General features: G+C 41.3%; 1 protein-coding gene across 11 annotated transcripts in view; it reads right to left on the bottom strand.

Moving 5' to 3' along the window:
- HMBOX1 (homeobox containing 1) overlaps nt 1–21,061 on the bottom strand; it is a 124,851-nt gene that overhangs the window by 67,032 nt on the left and 36,758 nt on the right. For 9 of the 11 annotated variants that reach the window (XM_074861302.1, XM_074861305.1, XM_074861311.1 and 6 more), the window contains exon 2: nt 10,905–10,988. In XM_074861302.1, the coding sequence (XP_074717403.1) occupies nt 10,905–10,927 (23 nt within the window). In that variant the 5' untranslated portion in view covers nt 10,928–10,988. Of the gene's footprint in view, nt 1–9,657; nt 9,740–10,904; nt 10,989–21,061 lie in introns of all 11 variants that reach the window. The other 2 variants (XM_074861307.1, XM_074861309.1) reach the window with 2 other exon arrangements.

The following is a 21,061-nucleotide window of genomic DNA, read 5'->3' as shown; positions in this document are numbered from 1 at the left end:
AGTGGGAACAGGTCTATCCTCGAGTCAGAGGGTATGGCCATGTCAATACTAGTAAATTAAACAGTGCCCAGGAAGAGGCACCGTAGCATCTACACGGAGTCGTCTGCAGCATTATTAAATCACTGTAACTGTCTTTGGCACAGTTTTGGTCCAGCACAACCAGAGCACTCCTGACCAATTTTTACAGGCTTTTTTCAAGATTCTGCATGGAACAGAAACCATGAACACCCTGTTTGGATGCAGCCACTCCATCTCAAGGCTAAGAGAGTCTGGTAGTATGAATGTGGCCAAGTGCCCTTAGGGTTGAAGAACAGCACCAAGAACTGGCTCGCTTAGTAGAGCTGTAGCTAGAGCGTAGCTGTACAGACATGGTGCTACTAAGCCAGGATGCATGAATCCACAAAAATGGCATTTGTAGCCTGGAAAATACAGAAAGGAGAAGAAGCTCCTCATCAAGCAACTACTGAGCCCCTTTCATTGTTTCAACAGTGTGTATGTGGGAGAAGGAAGCAGGAGGACAATGCAAGGGGATGACTCCCATCCAAGAAAATGACTGTGAGAAGACGGACGGACCACAGCCATATAAGTGTTTCAGTCCAACAGGAATGTGCTGTCCTTTGGACAATTGATTACTCAAAACGTACAAGCCATTTTAAATTTTAAAAGACAAGCACCCAGATTATTCTACTAAAAGGAGGGCACAGCAGCCAATGCAGCAGTAGACTAGCGACTGACTGGAATTGTAACAACTAAAATTTGGAAGTCGCATCTCAGACTGAGACGTTCAGAGCTTGACAAGGAGCATTTGGAAACGGACACTGTGTTCTAGGTTTGGCCTCTGCGTTGGGGGAGGCAGGGCTGCTCAATCCTTTTCTCCAAGCTTTGTGAGAAGAGACGTGTCATGCTGACTTACTGACTCACATCACAAACTCCTATAGAGCCTGAAAGCCCCCATGTCAGCTCTGAGTAGCGTGGTTTTCAAAGAGAAAATCTCTTCTTAAACATCTGGCCTTGAGATGGTTTTCACTAGATAGGCCAGCTTGCCTTTCCTTAGAGACAAACCCATTTTTGGCATTTCTTACTATTTCTAATGTCACCACTTTCTGGATCATTTATCTGTCAACATCAAGTTTCATGTGCTCAAGTACTCTGTTGAACCGGAGAATTTAATGAACTAGAACCTCCATCCAGAACTACCTCTACTCAAACTTCCTACTTTACCGATTCTTCAATGTTTAATACTAAAACATAATTTAGATTATCTAGTTTATTCTCCCATTTGTCACAGACCTAGAAACCCAAAACTTTTGTCCTTCTAGTCCCATGAACTGAAAAACTCACACCTGACAAAAGCATGACTTTCTAGATGGCTTGAAAAATGACAAGTAACACAGAACTTAGCATTTCCTGCAGCAGCTTGTGGCCATGGCCAGTCATTCCCTTTAAAATCTGGGTGTGATTCCTAATTTGTATAAAATGTCAGCCCCGAGTTTCTAGATCTGGGTTCTCAGGCCAAATTAATCTCCTTTAGTGAATTACACATAATCCTTTAGTGAATCCTAAGTATCCTTTAGTGAATTACTGGTGAATTACACATAATGAACTGCAGTGTTCTTAGATGCAAGAGAAATGGTTGACCTTCTGTTGTACGCAGCTGTATGTGGGAAAGTGATCTGGCCTCCACTTTGTCCCACTTTGATGCAGCATAATTTCAATCACACAGGGATGCAAGGGCTGCTGGACAAGGCCATCCTCTGCCATGAGAATAAGACAGTCAATGACTTCCAACGTGTGTCCTACAGACTCCTGATAATCTGTGCACTGCTTCTAAAAGGCTTGCAGAAAGTAATCCAAGAACAGCAAACCTACGGTCAAATTAAAGCCATTGTAATATGTTTAACACAATCACTGGGAAAATGTTAGCAATTTAGGAAAAAAAAAAACCACCCCAAAACCAAAATGAATGATCAGTCCATCCATGCAATGTATTATTCTATTCCTCCAACCTTTTTAGACAACTTTCGTATAATTTTTCAACACTTAAAAAGATAAGAACATCAAAATCAGACACAGTGTCTCACTGGTCTCACTTATGTCATATACCCACACAACACATACTGTATCTGACATACTTCTTACTGGTTTTCTTGATGTTGAACTCCTATTCACATTTTCATGTGCTTTTCTACACAAGCATGAGATCTAGAAACAGTATTTCTGAGTGAGTTTTATGTATTGAAAACAACTGCAGGAACTGGGAATTTTCCATTAAAAACCCAAAACAAATATTGCAAAACGTGGTATTATTGAACATGTTCCAACATTGCCAGCTATCTACTGCTTTTTAATGAATAACTACAGTAACATTATTTAGAACTGTTATTCTTGCAGGGCTTCAGTTGTTTCCCCTTTTTAAAATATTTTAATAAACTTACCCTGTTTAAAGATCAATTTAAAAGGAGTTAACTAAATCAGCCATTTTAGAATCATCATAATTTCATTCACCTCATTAATTAATGGATATTCTCCACTACTTCATCCCCCCCATATTGCTGTAAGAGCCTCTTATCCTCCTGAACTCCTCTGGGTAGCTATAATTCAATTTGCTTCCCCCCTCTTTTTCCTTGTGAAATACAATCAACTGCAAAAGTAACAAGTAGTAAAATGAGACAGCAACAAGCAGAATGATTGGGGGTGTGCAGGAGAACATAAAATAGCTAATACTTTTCCTGAGACTGTGGACCGACTGCTTTGCTGTAGTCAAAGTCTGGCAAACTTTGCTGCCAGTGTAGCAAAATATCCTCAATGCTATTTTAGCTTATAATCACATGCTTTATCTTCTGATCAGTTAGCAAAACCCTCACCCGTTACAATGGGCTGTCAAATTTCCTTGGGGAGATATCTGAAAGAGAGAGCCAACCAAGGGAGAACTGCCATGCATTTTTTGCCCTGAAATTTCGAAATCAAGACCTCTGCAAAGTAGTAATTAGGCTCAAAACTAAATTTGACCAATTTAACAACTGAATCTGGCCCTTAAAATGAATCAATTTTATTTAGATCCTGACAGAAAAAAAGGTAGCTTAAAGTATCAAACTTATTTAAATTTCTTACATTAAGTTGGCAGTCACACCCCAAGTAACATGGACCAATTCCACTTACTGCCTCTTGGTATCTATAAAGCATTAAAACTTCATGCTTATCTTTCGTGGCTCATCCAAAAGGAACCTGAGGTACCTGAATATCAGATTGAAGGGAGAATTCTAAGGAGCTAAATAAAAAAACCCCTTATTTTCCCTCCCAAATCCACAGATATAAAATAACCGGCAAGTCTCAACCAGCCAGATGAAGCATCACTATTTTTTACTTCTAATGCCACTTTCTGAAGCGAAGGCTGTTTAGGGGCGTAACTGCTCTCAGTACCGTTGCTTTTCCTGGTCATATCACCAAGACTTATTTAGCCTCTTTTTTGAATTTCACGCTTTAGATAAGGGGCTCTGTCCCCACTTTGCAAATACTGATCTTGAGTGGGGGTACATAGCCAGATACAGAGGTGTTCTCTTCCCTTATCTTCCTGCATCTCATAGAGAAAAGGAAAAACACAGCAAGGATTTCTCACCTACTATCATAGCCCGAACCCACAGAGATACAAGAATCATTTACCCAACACTAACTTTCTAGGTGATGGAATACAGCAGAATAATCCCATCAAAACAGCCACGAGCTAAGTCCATGTCCAATTGAACTTGCAGAAGTTCAAAGCAATTCAATTACCCATTTGGGAATAAGGCCAGACACAGCCTTAACACCTCTAACACTTGAGAAAATGGCTCTGGACTCTTTAATGATCACAAGAAATAATTTTTTCCACTCTTCTACTCACTGTACATGAGTAGGAAGTAGACTAGCATCACTGAAGAGATCCTCTTCTGCAGAAGTCCTTCTCCAAATTTCCATTAAAATTCACTGCTTTATCTAATAAGCTCTGCAAAGCTCAAAATTTATAAAACCAGTTGCACTTTTTGATATAAGACCTATATTTGATATCGTCTGCATAATATGGATGTGGGCTAGAGCCAAAGTGTTCAGAACAGGATACTAGGTCTGGTAATTGGTTTAAAAATGATTCTGATAAAGTCACATCAAGTGTGGCAAACAGGATGGGGAGAGATGCCAACTTCTACCCTTCTTTGACATATGGCATATACTGCTGGTCCAGGGTAGGACCCCAACAGCACTACACTGTCCTGTTAACATTATCGCCAGAATTTGTAATTTTATCTTTTAAAGCACCATCATTTTTTGCAACGTTAACATGCACTTTCTTGGTGTCACTGAACACAACCTCGCCCTTTCCATGGAAAGGCAAAATCACAAGGTAAAGTTGCAGCTTTTCAGCTGTAGTTAGTAGGTTATCCCAAAGTATATAGCAAAAAGATTACTTTCTACAACTAGTTAACTGAACAAGTGTTTTAACTATCACAGTCTTTCTCACAGCTTGAACTCCTTAGCCTGCCAGGTTTTTTCCTGTGTGTATGTGCATATAGTACCAGCGAGAACTGCTAACAACTGTGGAGATGGACGTCCTCCAGCTATATTATATTATACTAAAAACATATAGCAGAGAGAGCAGCTGTGCTGGCTTTGCATGCCCAGACCCCAGACCACGCACCGGTGTAAGGATCCTTGTTTGGCATAACTGGGCTGCTCTATTTCCCTTCTACATGAGGTCTCTGATCTAGACAGCAAGCAAAAATGGGTATTAATGATGGCATTGCTATTTCCAAAGGCAATATAATTTGCTTATCAACCGACCTGATATTCAGCAACCAAATTCACACAAATACCGCTCTGAATGCTTTTTATCAGAACCAATGACTACCAAGAAACTCCCCTTCTGTTTGCCTAGTCTGTTAATTTTTTAATCATGCTTTACAATATGCAAGCTTGTTTCTCCCTCCATACATTTTCATGAGAACCAAGGACCCAAGCAAAGTTTCATTCACTCCTTCTTTCTTTTCTACATCTCACTCACCATTACCCATCCCAAAGGATGCAGCTGGTTCTTACAAGATGCTCAAGAGAGAGGCTTTCATTCCGAGCTGTAGTTGTTCCACGGAATGGTTGATGTATATCACAAAGTAAATGGTGCACACCACGCACACGCAAAGACTGTGACCCATCAAGTGCAGCTCTAAGGCACTGTTGGCACAAAACTGGGAAATTTAGGGCATAACACTATCTAGTCCTCTGAAATTCAAGCTCTGGCCTTTTCTGTTCTTACTGAACAAATGCATCTCCTTTTATTCACAGCCCATTTAAATATTTCAGAAACACCCAAAGCTTTGCACCATATTAAGCAAAGCTGCCTTCAAAACAGTAGTTGATGCTATGAATTCTGGGGCGCAACACAGGATTAAGGGTCTGACTCATCTGAGCCAACACTTATGCTCATCAGTTGCAACTCCAGTATTTTCAGTGGAGTTGTACCAGTTTTCAAGAGAGAGAAAAAAAATCAGGCCTCAAGTGCTCATCATGTCAACGAACACAGAGCCATCCTTATCCATACGTTAGCATAATTATCTCCTGCAGTTGCATCTCTTAGTTCTGATTTTCAAAGAGGACTCTACTCCCATTCATCCTGATTCACAAACAAAATGTAATGCTTGTAATGACTGCTCTCATCCCAGGGAAACGAAAGCCTCACATTGCAGCAAGGAGTGAAATCAGACTACAAGCTGATCTATCGAGGTTAAACGTCACCGGTTCTGTTTATGAATGCAAAACACTGTCTTATGAATGCAGAACACTGCCATACGCTTTCGATCAAAATGGTGACAATTAATAAGAGCAGCCTGAAACTTCTGAAAATAAATCCAACGTAATCAAATACTCACCGCTACACAAATTATAGAAGGCAAGCTGAGAGCAGAATATCAACATATCATTTCTTCAGGAGGCTTCAAGTTTCTCAGCTAGTTAAAGAGCCCCAAACCCAGATTCACTACTTCTACATAAGCTCTTCTTCCACTCAGTCTTCGAAATTCTTCACTGCCGATAAAATATTTTTTACTGGATGCTGGCACACTGGCGGTAAGCAAACACTAGCAGTTTTGACACTGATTCCACTTGGGTGAGTAATTTACTCTGCTTTATAGTAGACACTTTACATCTTTGGGAAGGAGAGAGAGAACTTGAGATTGATCTTACAAGGCAAAAATACAATATAAATTCCAATTATTGCCATAATCCAAGTCTTACAAAAGGGACTGACCTCTGACTAAGCAGGGGGCTGGGAGCCAGATACTTCTGCATTCTACTCAAGGCACAGACTGATTCACACTGACACCTTATCTGTCTAACCCTAACCTTCCCTACTTCTAAAATCTGGACTTCCTACTATTGTTGCAATTCTACAGCAACGAGGCAGGAATTCAAACTCTGAGGCTGGATTCAAGGGCACAATGAGGGATCAGAAAGACTAACAGAGAGAAAAGCTGTAGTGGCAGCTGAGTGCTGAACCAGGGCCCAAAGCCCAAACCTGTGCCACGAGCAAAGGACGAGCTCTTGGATTTGGGAGCTGAAGACTAAACTTTGTATATATAAACTCTGTAACAGCATCAGGGCAGGACTTGTGAGCTTGAGTTACGCAGCTAAGCAAATCTCACCAACACACCAAAATACTGTGTTAAAGAAGAAACACGAAGAATAGAGCCACTGTGGCAACAAAACTGAGACGTGGGCCTAACCTAGACACCAGACTGGCAAGTCACCTATTTTCAGCTGTCAAGATTACAAAGGTAGGTATACCGATGTCTTCTGCCTCCTCCGCTTCACTTCAGAATTTGACCAATCCTTTACTAAAATTCAGACAGAATCTCAGAGTTCTTCTCTATTAATTCTGTTAGCTGGAATATCTAAATACTTGAAACACATCTTTCTATAGAATATCCCTGTGAGGCAGAGAAGTAAAACTATGCTAATTTTTGAAGACCAAGAACTCACAGAAAGGGGCTGGCCTTCAGACAAGCCAAAATGACTTGTTCAAAGTCACACAGGCATTCTCCAAGAAGGTAGACCAAGTGCCTGGGCACACTTTGAGCGTTTTCTCACCACACGTACAGCCATCCTACAGGGTCCATCTATAGCATTAGATATGACAAGGTGTAGGACAAGTTTCAAGGAATGCCATCACCAGGATTTTCACCACCTCTCTTCCACACATAAAGAAAAAGAGACATTCTGAAGTATTTCAGGCACTTTCATTCTCCCTCAGGATCTATCACCAGCAGTAACAATCAACACACTTTAAGAGAAATTCGTTACTTCAGGAAACTAAAATCCAAACCCAGCAAATAACTGAAACTCACCTACCCCCAATTTTGTGCTTAGCTACAAAGCAAATTTTTTTTTCCACTAGAAAACAGTTTGCAAGTATAGTTTAACTGGCACAGAGTCTTCTTAGTGAACACAGACATTATACTTGGAAAACAACTCAGGAATAGGTAACAGTGCCTTCTTCAAGAATATAAATCATAATGGCAAAAACATGGGCTTTTGGCCACAGTCGCTTCCATATCAGAGTTTTATTTTACTTAAAAGCATTTCAAAAAGAAACACACATCCTAATTAATGCTCTTAAAGCAACAAACATCTCTTTGTGTAGCCCAGACCTCAACTAGGGAAGTTTCCTCTTGCATGACATATAGATGACCCAGTCTATATTCCCAGGGCAAGTCGAAATCTTTCTGTGCCCTACTCAGAGCAGGAGGACAACACCTACAGATGCAAGTCCTGAGGCTGCAGATGCACAAGAGAGGGTGAACCACCTATGACCTGCTCTTCTGCATAGCTCCAGAACATGGTGGAAATCTCCACAGACCAGTTCAGTTCACTAACCCAGCAGGAAAATCAATCAACCAGTCAACCAACCCACGTTCTGCCTGGGTTAGCGAGCTGAATTAGCTCAGAAAGGGCTCTGATGATTGCTGTTACCAACTCAACAGATGGGGACAAGCCATTTGGCCAAAAGCAGGTGTTAAGAGGCACACAGGAAACAAGGTTTCTTTTAGGTTCCTTTCAGAACCGCTTAGCTGCCTGTGAGGTCATGAATTAACTCATCTGGTTTATCTTAAAGTAAAACTAAGGACTCAGACAAGACACTTTCAGTTAAGGAAGCTTAAAATGCCAACTGATTATTCCTACAGCCACCAACTATTTACATGATACCTTGTCACTGAAGACAAAAAGAGCAAATTAGCTCAGTCCTCCTTCACCCAAGTTTAATTAACATGTTTCGTGTCACATTTCAAGGAAGCTGGACAGTTAACAGCTCAGCCATGTGGTGACTTTCTAAGCCGCTGTAACTCCGCTGTCTGTTCTTCAACGTGTGCTGACTTTGGTATCGGTTCACATACTTGCTCCTTTCTTTCTGTTGTTCCTCCTAAATGATGACAAGGCTTCAATCTAGTCCTTTTTCATCTGCATTACTCACACTGATTTTCTTTCCACTCAGCAGGCTTTTACTCACTCCCAAGACAGCTCTGTCATCGCTGGCAGTCAGATTCATAAGCACTGGCCTGATAATTCAGGTAAACTTTAAGTGATAATGTTGAAACTGTCTAGTTCCATCAGAAATCATATTTTGAGAGAGAGTTTGAAACATGCAACACAAATACTGATGGTCATATCTCACTATTAACACATATTAATTAATCAATACTGCCGTGAGCCTGTGAAGTACAAGTAATTACTCCCATTATATTTATGGAGAACCCAATAGAGATATACTTGCATTGGCTACAGAAGTACTTAGTTTCAGACAAATGACTAATTCTTCTGAGACCAAAATCAAGAGTCTTGTGTTCACACCATGCCTCAAATTCCTCTCAAGTACTGACTCTCATCCAACTGTGGATAAACTAGGTAGGTGAAATGGTAACTGCAGCCAGCTGCTACTTTGCTCTTCTGACAGAGGATGCTGCCCCATGGCAAGAGTAACCAAACTGCTCTCTAACCATGGTAGTTTTAAGACTGTTCAATTTTAATCTTATTCAGTATTTAAAACTTTTTTTAAAAAAAAAAAAAAAAAGACTCTGTTTTCTTCTTTCTTCTTCTAAAACCACAATGCTCACTTATCCTTTTTAAAAGATATCTATGGTTTAATCTGGAAACTTCATACCTAAATGGGTCATCTTGGTCCATTTCCTCTAATTTAATACTCTCTAATCCCCTCCAAATAGGTTCACCCCAGCTTTCACTCAGTCCAAAATTATTCACCTATACTTATATTGCATTCTCAATGACCGTACTAACTGCACATAAAATGGAATAAATCGAAAAAGCTGCTACTTCTCTGATGGAGGGTGGCAGCTGATTAACAGGGCACATCAATGTGCCACAACGATCCCACAAAGCAACAGAACAACGCGATATCCAACTAAAACTGCACAGGAGCAGAACATGACTGAAATCTAGCTAAAGCACAGGAAATTAAAACTATATATAATTCAGTTTGGAAATTTCTGTTAGAAGTCTGATTCAAAGTTAAAGCTGACAGACTGTCCTTGTGCTTACACAAAGCACAGAGGAGCTCCAAGATCACTCTGCAAACTCTGAATTACCAGTATAATAAAGACGCACAGGGCAGCGTGGCCTTACCTCCAGACTTCTTTCCTGCTGTGAACTAGATCTTTACAATTTCAAGTGGTGATTTTAATACTGAAATCCAACATATTTCCAGCTAAAAGAAAGAAGAGGAGGTGGCTCAGGGGACTGGCAACAAAGTAGGAAACCACTAATTTTGAATAGAAGACTAAGCCACCAGCAACAGAAAATAACTAATTAATGGTTGTATCAAGAAGTCTTTTTGAAATGCACTGGTAGTTTAGTTTCCAACACAAAACCCCTGGCAGTCATTATTTTTTGCTGGGACTCCCTCTACAGAAGTCTGTGACTGCGCTGCCACTTGCACTACGGATGTCCATGTGCCAGATGAATAATATTCATCCTTGAAATAATCCATCTGGGAAAACTTGACTGCATTCACAGCAGCCTGGTTTCTTGCTACCTATTCTGCAGACAGGATTTCTCTTTCCAACTCAGTCTGACAGAGGTCCAATCAGAAGTCAAGAAGTCAAAGAATCTCAAGACTGACTGCCAGTGGACAAGCATTTGGTCGTGCCTATAAAAGAGGTATGGGGAACAGCGATACAGGACTGGCCAGTGAGAGATGGATGACAGCACAGTACAGGTCAAGCCTTTCCTTTCAGCCTGACAAGCTGCAAACTTTGAATTCATTTGCTTATTTAGTGAAGAAACAGCATGGATACCAATTACACTCAAGATTCATGACAGAAGTCATTTAAAAGAACAAACTAATAGGCTCAAATCCAAGGATGAGATTTAGACAACTTCCAGTTCCTACTGGGATTCATACAGCAGTGGTTGCTTGGACCAACACATCCAGTTCTAATGTTAGGTTAGATGCCCTAGGTTTTCTGCCTTTGCTGCATAATACTACATTAATGGTGTACTCATCTCCTTTCACCAAGTCTGTAGTGGTACTAAACTCTCTTGCACAGCTCTAGTATCCCTCTAGTATGTTCAGTGGATGTGTGGAGATCTCTCTTTTATCAATACCTTTTCCTCTGATCAAGGCTGAGTTTTTAAGTACCGCATGATTTCCCTTCTCTTTCAGGGACAGAAAAGTAGAACTAACATATCAGCCAGACCAAGTGACCAATTAAATACTACTAATCCCTGGTTTAAATGTCCAGCAAATACCAAACCAGTGGAACTCTTCATTTAGCCAACTGCTGATAATCGTTGTAACCATCTGTCTGCTCTTTTTAGACAAATTAACATAAAACTCTTCATTTTTGTGGTGTTTTCTAGCTCGTACTTACACTACTGGAAAAGTTCTGAGCATACTTTACATGGGGATGGGCCGTTATAAAGCCTCTTGAGGGTCTTCAGTGTTATTCACCATTCTGTAAGACACAATGAAAAGACAGAAGAACATTAGAGGTTTTTATGAAAGGCAAATACATTCTGACTTCTTGTTACCTGACTTACAATTAAACAACCGGCTTAAAGAGGGCAACGTTACAGCAGTTTCACCAGACAGTAGCACCAAACCACTTCTCGTTAAAAAAAGACAGGCACCTTCAGGACCCTTCTCAATCACCCAATCCATCCCTCTGCTAAAAGGCAGTAGAATATATACCAATCACTAAACATAGCCATGGTTAAGAAAAATGCTCCCTAGAATCACTGGATTTTCTTATATCATCTTCCAATTCATTCTTTTTTTTTTTAACTGGCCCATTAAAGCCTCACCCTCTTTCTTCACTTTGTCTTCAGTGGGGGCTTTGACATGGTTTGCAACAGACTCATGGTCTTAAAGTCTGGCAAATATTCTTTTATATCCAAACACTCTATGAATTATAACGACAAGTTATTAATGGATACTCCACAGATCTAAACAAGGCCAACCAGCTGAGTATTCTAAGCTTGTGTGAACCCATAGGTTAAAAACTGGAAATATTCAATCACATTACTCTGGATAATCTGTAACTAATCCAGACCCCACGTATTATCACAGACATAACTGCAATGCACATGGTAGATTCCTAAGGAGAAAGTTGATGTCTGGTAGACTAATCAGTCCAGAGACAAAAATTTAAATTACAATTGATTTCTTTTGGCCACAAGTAAATTAATCTATGCAATCATTTAGCCTTATGACAGTTACCTACCCTTTCAACTCACAAAAGCTATTAAAAGGATTATTTGGCTAACATCCGCAAAGAGCTTAGAAGACAGGTACTATGTTCTGAAAAGGAATGACCTAATAGAATTTTCTTTAGCTATCGCTGCTGATGTCTTTCTCCACAAACTAACATGGGTTGAAAGTGCTTCAAAAGTCAAACTTTAACTAACGGGAAAGAGAAAGGCAGGATGTTATATCCAGCCAGACACAGAAAGAATTAGAGAGAATATTTACACTTCAGGCTACGGGTGTATGAGAGCTGGAATAGAAAACAAGTGGGTAGGGTAGCACAGGGGTTTGCATGGAGTAATTTACTCTGCTCCATGAAGAGATGTCTGTAATATTAGCAACTAAGCATTGTGGACAGACACACCCTGGCTCTTCTCAGTGGTGAAGGGTGATCCAGACACTACAGCACCACTCTTCCTCTATCAGACCTGCTAGAGGCTTTGGGGAAGATTTGCACCTATTCCAGATGGAGTCCACTGGGCATACACAGACTATACCATCATCTACGTGGCTTTTTTCTTTTTTTCCTTCGTGAAAAAAAGCTTAGGAACTCTCAGGGCAAAAGGCTGGGCTGAATGAGCTTTTCCAGAAGTAGCAGCAGTCAAGCTTCTGGCCACCAGTTTTCTCAGGGGGTTAAAGCCTGCGCCCACATGATCGCTCCCACCCAGATGTGGCAAAGGAAAGAGCTGGGTGTTTTCAGGGAGGGGAGTTGCTGAGAGCTGCCTGCTGCCATTTCCAAAACAATTCATTTGGCCTGCATCTAGGTCGTGAGTTGCCTTCTTCCTCTCCAGGAAAGGAGGTCACCAAGAGCAAGGTCCCAGACAAGATCAGCGGTCCCAGCAGACTGTCACAGGTCATGTCCTGTAGCCTGGGAGAGAAACCGTAACACCAAAGTACTGATGGGTGGAAAAGACAAACACTCAGGTCCCTCACAGTCAGCCACGCCAGACCTTTTAAAGATAGATAGTTCTACACCAAAACACTCCTCTCTTAAATTTCTTAACTGCATTTAAAACATATTCCCCGAAGCAGTCACAAAAAATATGAGATCATGCTGTTGACTTATTGCCAAATTTAAAGTTTAACACAGAGCGCTGTTTTGTTTTCCAAAGAGGAACAAATTAGACTTAAATATATACAAACTTTCTGAAGGTCAGAGGGGCTAATGATAGAGAACTGGATTCCTCAGAGAAAGATTTGCTTCCAGGGTGAGGACTGTGGAAGAAGCAAAGAACAAAACCCACAAAGGAAAGGAAAGAAAAGATCACCTTCCATCATCATGAAACGCAGTATTAAAACTGGAACACGAGGAGATGAGATAGAGAGCCAAAGAAAAGGCTGCAGTAACTCAGGTGTGAGATGACAAAGGCAGGACAATGATATTAGTGATACTAATGGAAGAGGAAAAAAAAAAATGGTACAGACCTCAGATGTTATAAATGAAGAGCCATTAGGATCTAGACCAAATTTGGGATGTGAACAGAGGAGGAAGAAGGAACTTTTCCAAGACACTCCAGATCTGTGAGCACAGACAGAGGCTGATAGCATTTTGGCAGAAATAAACAGGAGAGAGTTCATGAGAAAATAAGAGAAATTCTCCATTTTTGCTATGTTAAAGGTTGAGGCAGCAGTATTACAGTCTGAATGCAATCGCAAACTGTCGGAGACAGAGCCCAGCAGTAAGGCAGGTCGGGGAATCCTCAGGTCTGCCTTGGTAGCTGGACTTGTGAAAGCAAATGCAGTTACACAGAAAGAAGAGGAAGCTAGTGCTTCCTACGTCTGATGCCAGAACAGAACGGCTGCTATTGAAAAGGGTTACAAATAGGCTTTGACTCAACGTTGGTCTAAAGTTCAGTGGCAGAGAAATACCTTCCCTGCCCCCATACAGATGTAAAGGTTGATTAAATGTTTTTGTAAGTTAAGGGCACATCAGATGGGAAACAAGCAACCCCTCACCTATAGTTTTAGTCAAAAATATTCAACTCAAAACAACATAACTTCCATCACCAACAAATCACGGTTCTGAAATCGTTAATCAATATCCCTCTTTCCCTCAGTCTCCTTTTAGCATAAACCGAAGCACCAAACCAAGTTTGATCACAGCAGCAAAGGCAGGTGTCACTACTATCTACAGTTGATAGGCAAGTAAGAACTCACAAACCTTTGCCCTTTGCGCATTATTCATTAAATAAATTATCTCCTAACAGAGGGAAAACACTACCAGCTCTCCTTCCTATTTCTGGTACAGACAATAAAAAAAATTCAATATTAATACGGAAATCATGGCCACAGTTGTAGAATCAGATGTAATGAACAATCTTGTCCCCAGCTTAAGTTGCTATAAAGGCAGCTTAAATTTACAATGGATGAGTCTTCATGGCAATCTGTTTTTCAGATATTAAAAATCTCATTTTCTTGCTGCCAAGGACAAGTGGAAGTGCGAAGCACTGGAGTATCAACTCTGCATTTGTCTCACTTGACATGAAATCATTCTCATTTTAGTTCAGATTTTTAATACATTCTTGGGATCCACTTCAGTTTTCTTCATTTCTCACTGTATGCAATTAAATGTTTTGAAGTATAGTTTGCCCTGATCCACAACACCCTGCACAAGCAAGGAGAAAGTCACTTGGTAAAGATGAGGCTGATATCACTTATTTGGAAAAGAAATTCATTTTCCCTTTTAATTTCTGAGTGAGTCACACAGTAAAAAAATAACGCCATTGCTTTGTATTTCACTAATACATTCCTTGGTAAGTTCTTAAAAAGGGCTTTACAAATAACAAATTAAAAGCTTTTGTCCTTAGGAAGGGAAACATTTTGTCGAAAGTAAAACATGAACAGAGGGGCTAAATTCTTGGCTTAAAGTCACACCGGATAGTATCAGTGGCTGAACATGGTATCTGCCTAAGGACATAAGCCCCACTACCACAACTGTACCAGCTACCGAAACGCAGAACAACCAAGTTTCAGCTTGCTGACAAACCTGGTGCATTGGATGGTGAAGAAATTCAGAATGAAATTCTACCACTGCTGAATTCGCAATAAAGACAGACTCCCAACCCCATGCATAAATACAAACCAATCCTCTCCTAGAAGTAACAAAAGACTTCAAAATTTAAGTCTTTTACTTAAGGTCTGTAGGAATCGCCAGGTCTTCTGGCTGGACTCTGTGCGTGTGTGCACTCGTGTGCGTACGCACGTGTCTATAAATATGGGCTGTTACACTTCATCCGTTTCACCTTCTCTCCAGTGAGGCCAGCATAAAGGAAACCAAACCTGTTACCTGACTTATGTCCACAAGACATCTTGCCTCAAAACCAGCAAGGGACCAAGGATCCATCCATGCTAGTTCATTCAAGTGGTTAACCACCCTCTCCATTACAAATTTGTACTTGATTTCTACTTTCAATGTGTCTGGCTTCAGATTCTAGACAGTAGCTGATGTTAAACCTTCCTTTGCCAGCTTTATTCTTGGGAGATGTTCAGACAGGCTGTTGTTTATCCGGTGCTTCTAAAACTCCAGGTACTGCATTTGTATCAAAACTTTAAGATAAATTCATCTGGGTGCATGCACAAAAGTAGGACTAGTGTCCAAAATACTAAAGCTAATCTAGGACTCTCTAGCCCATTTTCCCAAAATAGGCCTATTAGAAAAAAAAAATAAAAATGCTCTGCCATATGACTTGAGGATGTGTTACATCTGTGCCCTGGAAAGCAAGGTTAAGGACCTTCTCTAAGAACTGCCACCTCCTGAGCACACACTGCGACTTGGCGACGTGCAGCAGCCAGTTTCATGCGGTCATTGTACCACAACACAAAGAGAAGAGTTGCTTCTTAAATCTCTCCAGACTTCAAGTTATTTAAATATCACTACTTGAAGTTAGTACATTGATCTGTACCTCGAGCATGGTCTTGTGCAGACCCTCAAGAAGGTGCACGACAAGCTCTCGTCAAGTCATTGCTACACAAGCAACGCAGTCGCTGCATCTGCTGTGGCTTCTGGATTACCTTGAACCGATGTTTGCAAGGAGCCTGTTGGCTCCTTGGTACCAGTTGCAAGGTACCAAGGCACGAATTGCTATGGCACAGATCTGATTTTAAGGGACGGGTTCTGACCTTCTAATCACAGAACGGTTGAGGATGGAAGGAACCTCTGGAAGTCCTTCTGTCCAACTCCCCTGCTCAAGCAGGGCCACCCAAACCCAGCTGCCCAGGACCATGTCTAGATGGCTTTTGAGTTATCTCCAAGGTTTGAGACTCCACCACTTCTTCACGCAACCTGTGCCACTCAATCAAAGAGCAAGAAAGCATACTTTTTATGAACACAAAAATTCCTGAAGAAATTCCTCAGGAAGTTACCTCCAAGAGTGTTTTCAGTCTTATTGTGACTGTGTTGGTTTACAAAACCCCTTACAGTACAACCCAGGAGAAAGCCGTATTTTGGGATTATGGTGAATAATGAATATTACGAATACAGAAGCATCTTGCCAAGCTTACATCAAAAATTTTTTGATGTGATCCTCTTCTTCCTCAGAACTCTTTAACTAAAGGGAAACCATGGAAAGAAGCCTTTTCCCCTTTAGAAAACACACACCTCAATCTTATGATAAAGCCGCAGTCGGTAAACTTAAAAAAGCAAGTAAATCATGGTTTCCACAACATGCCCTGCAGTAGATCTCCACAGAACAATTAGCCAAGGATTGCAGTTAAAATTGTTTCTCTCCTTTTCCCTCTCCAACCCCACGCAAAAGAAACCTCCTTACCCAAATTTAGTGGAATTGCCTAGAAGGCCAGCCAGAGGCCAGGCTCCATTTTGAAGCAGACTAGCAACAGATCCTCTCTACAGAAAGACTGAGCTCACAAAATCATCAACTTTCCCAAACTCACACAGGGCTTCCAGAAAGGCAGAAAAGTTCATCTGTATTTCACTGGAAAGGACCCTGAGTTACAGAAGTCCAAGAGATTTGTAAAAGGCAATGCAGTCCCAGTAAAAAAACGTAATTTAGTATTGCTTTGTCCTTAATGGCAGCTGGAAAATGAAATGCTGTCCTCAAGATACATCTGCAGACACGTTTCAGCAGAGAACCCCAGGTTATATTTTCACTATTGCTTAAAAACCAGCTTCCGGCCCTAACATATCAAGCACCTATGCTGTGGAATCTCCCAAATCTCAGCATGTTGTCCCCTCCAATCATGTCTAAAAACTTGCCTGGAACCAAAGGCCAGACTCGAACTGGCTTTTCTGGCTAAAATTACAAGTAGTTCTCACAGAGGAAGACTGACAGCAAGGCACACAACTTCATGGTTAACAGTGATAGCTAACGGCTGCTACAATGACCACTTCCTTAACGATCAAATACATTATCTTAATCCACTTAGATCAGTTTGAGCGCTGAAACACGTGAGGAAGAGCAAGATGGTCATTCACACGTGAGAGAGAATTTAAGGAGATGGTGACTCTCAGTTGAATGGTCCAGTTCAAAATGTTTTGAGGCTGCATTGCCACAGAAGCTGTCACGAAATTACTAACTGCATGTCAGAAGACAACAGGCAAGAGCAGAGGTGAAGGAGCACTCCAATGCCAGCTAACTCCCACAAAGCTACAATGGGCAAGACATATCCTAAAGTAGAATGAAGACTTAAAGCCCTTACAAGCCAACAGTAGGGATTATTTATACCTTGAACTCTGTGGATACGTACACCGTAAGGCATATACGTTCATCTGGACAAAACTGCAGATGGGAGATTGCCAAATCCTCAAGTACAAGCCCAGGCCAAACATACAATAAATGAGAGGTTCATTCAAAAAAGATCCCAATTAACACTAATTACCTTGACAGTTTTCTGCGAGGAATACAGTGACACAGTAGCACTGGATATGCCAACTCAAATAAGATTCTATATTGCCAAGCACAGTATGTGCATACCGCGAGTATACCTCCACCGCAGAATATTGTTAGATGTGAGCATCTCTGCTTCCTAAATCTATTCAGGCAGGCTCACGTCCAGTCCATACCTGTGTGGTTATGACCGTAATAATGCCGCAGTTAAATTTCTCACCAACTGAATTACTATGCAGTATGCTGTGGAAGAACTTGACCTCCTGAAGTGCCCCAAGCTCACCACCTCTCTAGTCTAGCTAGCACAAAGTATTGGTTTTGGCACAGAGGAATTACCCTGTTTGACTGCAATTTGGGTACAACAGGATGCAGACCGAGCACACTATGCCCAAGAGTGCACACTAGGAACAAGAAAGAAAGGCTTACAGGTCTCAGTGGGGAGCTCACTCATGTTGGAGAACAACCGGACAGTTGCCCTGCATGCCGCACATGGCAAGAAGTACCCAACTGAAGGAAAACCAGCACCAGGAGCTGAAGCACAGCATCCTGCAGGTCCGAGATGGTCAGCAGTGCCTTCAGAACATCCATCTGGTATATAAAACTTTGATAAAGTAATCTCAGCCTGCTAGTAACAGGACACACAAAGATGAGCAAACATATTAGTTTTCCCAGTGTCTCGAGGACAACCAACCAAAGCTATAAGAATCAGTGCTTGCAAAGTTTGGCTTTTGATCTTGCAGTTGTGCAGGTTTACATGTTGGACTTAAATTAAGTCTAGTCTTTCAAAGACTGGTCTTCCTCTTCAGCTGTCAGTTCCTCTCAGACCTGAAGCTTTCTTGTCCCAAAGAGGATACTGATGTCCACTACGAAGACTTACGCTCAGTTGCCATGTAGCTCACTGCTGGTGACAGGTGAGTTCAAGAGCACAAAACCAGGAGGCACTGCAAAATGTACAACAGCCCCAAGAAAACAGAGTGTTCATCCATCTGGACAGGCCAAGGCCTTCCTTCATCTGTGACTCTCCAGGGGAGCCCTACGCACCTCAGTAGATGCCACCAAACCTTCTTTAGCAGAATTCCAGAAATTGTACTTGACATCAGGTCACTTGACAGAGGGAGATTAATCTCAAGGCAGGCGTACCACAAACCCTTGGCAGGCACAGAAAACTGCCACTACATGATTCTATGTGAATTCGAAGGTGCCCAAAACAAGATGCATACATATTCAGCTGAAGTCAGCTGAAGAACCTACGCCCAGATGCTGACCTAAGAAAAGAAATGAGCAGTCTATGTGCCATCACTAGTACCAGGAACAAGCACGGAAGAGAAATATGTAATGCCTTACAATCCTTTACTTTTACATTGCTATATGGCACAAAAAAGTATTAAGAAGAATGAGGTATCACTTGGCAATAGCAAATATGCTGCATAAAATTTAAGTATTATCTTTTTTAAAATAAGTTTTGGATTTAAGATCATCATGTCCTTTTCCCAAACAGTAGTCTGACAACATGCTCTACAAACAATAAACTTGTTAGGAACTCTACAAAACATTAAATGGTGTTCTGCAAAGCTCTGCAAGCTCTCAGTTACTTGAAATAAAATAAGCTTGCAACCCTTTTCCATCCCCAAACAAGTCTGGATAAAATTGTGCCATAAAGGGAGACTACGAGCATGGCAGTCTCGCCGACGCCTGCCCTCTGTCTTACAACTGAAGGTAGGTTTGATGGACAGTCATAGCGCACCCAGGGCTCCCATCTGTTGTTCACTTCAGAATACAATTAGTTATCAAGGAATCCACACGTTCGCTAGTGCTGCTGGAACTGGGTTGGGATCTGGCAGATGTGTCCTCACTGCAGCAGCAGATCAAACAAGTCTCCTTGCCCCTCTCCATCCCTATGCCCTTGTCAACTGCTTCTGTTTAAAATACTGATCTGTGGCTCTAACCTCCTTTTCTGCTTTCCCCTCTTCCTCCTCTCTGATGACCCAGACTTTGGTCAGGTCCACCTCCAAGCACCACGTCAAGCAAACATGTTTTCTTTTTCACATGCTTTGCCAGAAAGCCTGTGGGGCTCTTTCACCCCTGCAGAGGTACATGGTTCAACAGATGCACGTGGAAGAGGGCAATCTTTTTTCTCCAAGGTAAAGCTGTATTCTGGCAGATTTATTCTCAAGACACTCCATCTTGTTTGTACCCACTGACTAGTTCAGAAGGCACAGACGTGATTTCGGTCAGCAGACTGGCAGTGATAGAAGTGTTCTGGTTATACTGGTGTTATGAAAATAAATCAAAAAAAGGGGGGGGACATTTAGCAATGTGCTTTCATAATTTCAGGGTTTGAGGCACTTCATTATTTGGAATAGCATGCTTGAAAAAGAACAATATCTGTCCGTGAAAAGGACATTTGTTTGTTTGTTTGTCTGAGGTGTTTTTCACGTCATTACTTATTGCCTGAATAGCATATAAATGAGAGTAAGAGATCAGTAAACTATAGGCCTTACTGCTAGAAGTACACCCCGTACAGAAACCTCATACACTCTCTTACACCTCTGTCCAAATAAATAAATAAATAAAATGTTCCTAAGCACCTATTAGAAGTGGCAATAACATTCCAGCAAACAACTGGATGGATGCTCAAAGCAGGACATCCTAACAGCAAGCAGCCACTTCCCCTACCTGTCCCTTTAGTCTAGACAGCACGCCCCAAATGGAGATCGCCTGACAGCAAAATATTATTCTTGCAAAAGGCTTCTCCTGCTTAACATATTAACAGGGATTTATAGGAGTGACTGTCTGGAACACTGCTTAACAATGCTAATAGCAGAGTTCCAAGAAATCAGTAGTTTGGCAATTACAAATACAGCAATACATGCTGAAATATGTGCTCATGCTTGCTAAACTTGTAATCCGAGTTTTCTTTTTCTTTTTTTTTTTTTCCCTCCCCATAATAAGTGGTTTAAATTTAGTAGGAATGATTCACTTAGTGCAGGTTTGCTTGCCTTTTTTTTTTTTTTTTTTTTTGCACTTGGAATCCATCTTGGATGACATCTAACAGGAAGATTGGAGGAGGGAGGCAGAATCTGGCTTTCTAAAGAAAAGCCAGCCCGTTAAATGCAGTGTTTTCCATAATTTTGCCGTAACTTAAGTATCTATATAACTTGGCAATTTCTTCCTGCAATGAACAGCAGATACAGGGCAGACACATACTGAACCAGTACTGTAGTGCTGTTTGCTCTAAGCTGGGTTTAGGCCAAAAAAGAGCCATTCCCATGGTCTTAAGACATACCCCATCCCCAGACAGTCTGCTCCGACATCGTGATTCAACTGCAGAAGCCTCCTGTGCTCCTCTCAACCTAATCAGGCTGAGCAGCACCTTTGTCTTGTACGAGCCAGGCTTGGAGACAAGGACTATGCATCCGTTTGTGGATTTTGCTTAAAA

This window comes from Strix uralensis, chromosome 3, assembly GCF_047716275.1.
Source record: "Strix uralensis isolate ZFMK-TIS-50842 chromosome 3, bStrUra1, whole genome shotgun sequence".
Classification (NCBI taxonomy): domain Eukaryota; kingdom Metazoa; phylum Chordata; class Aves; order Strigiformes; family Strigidae; genus Strix; species Strix uralensis.
The sequence above is the reverse complement of the archived record's forward strand: the minus strand, read 5'-3'. Positions and strand labels throughout refer to the sequence as shown.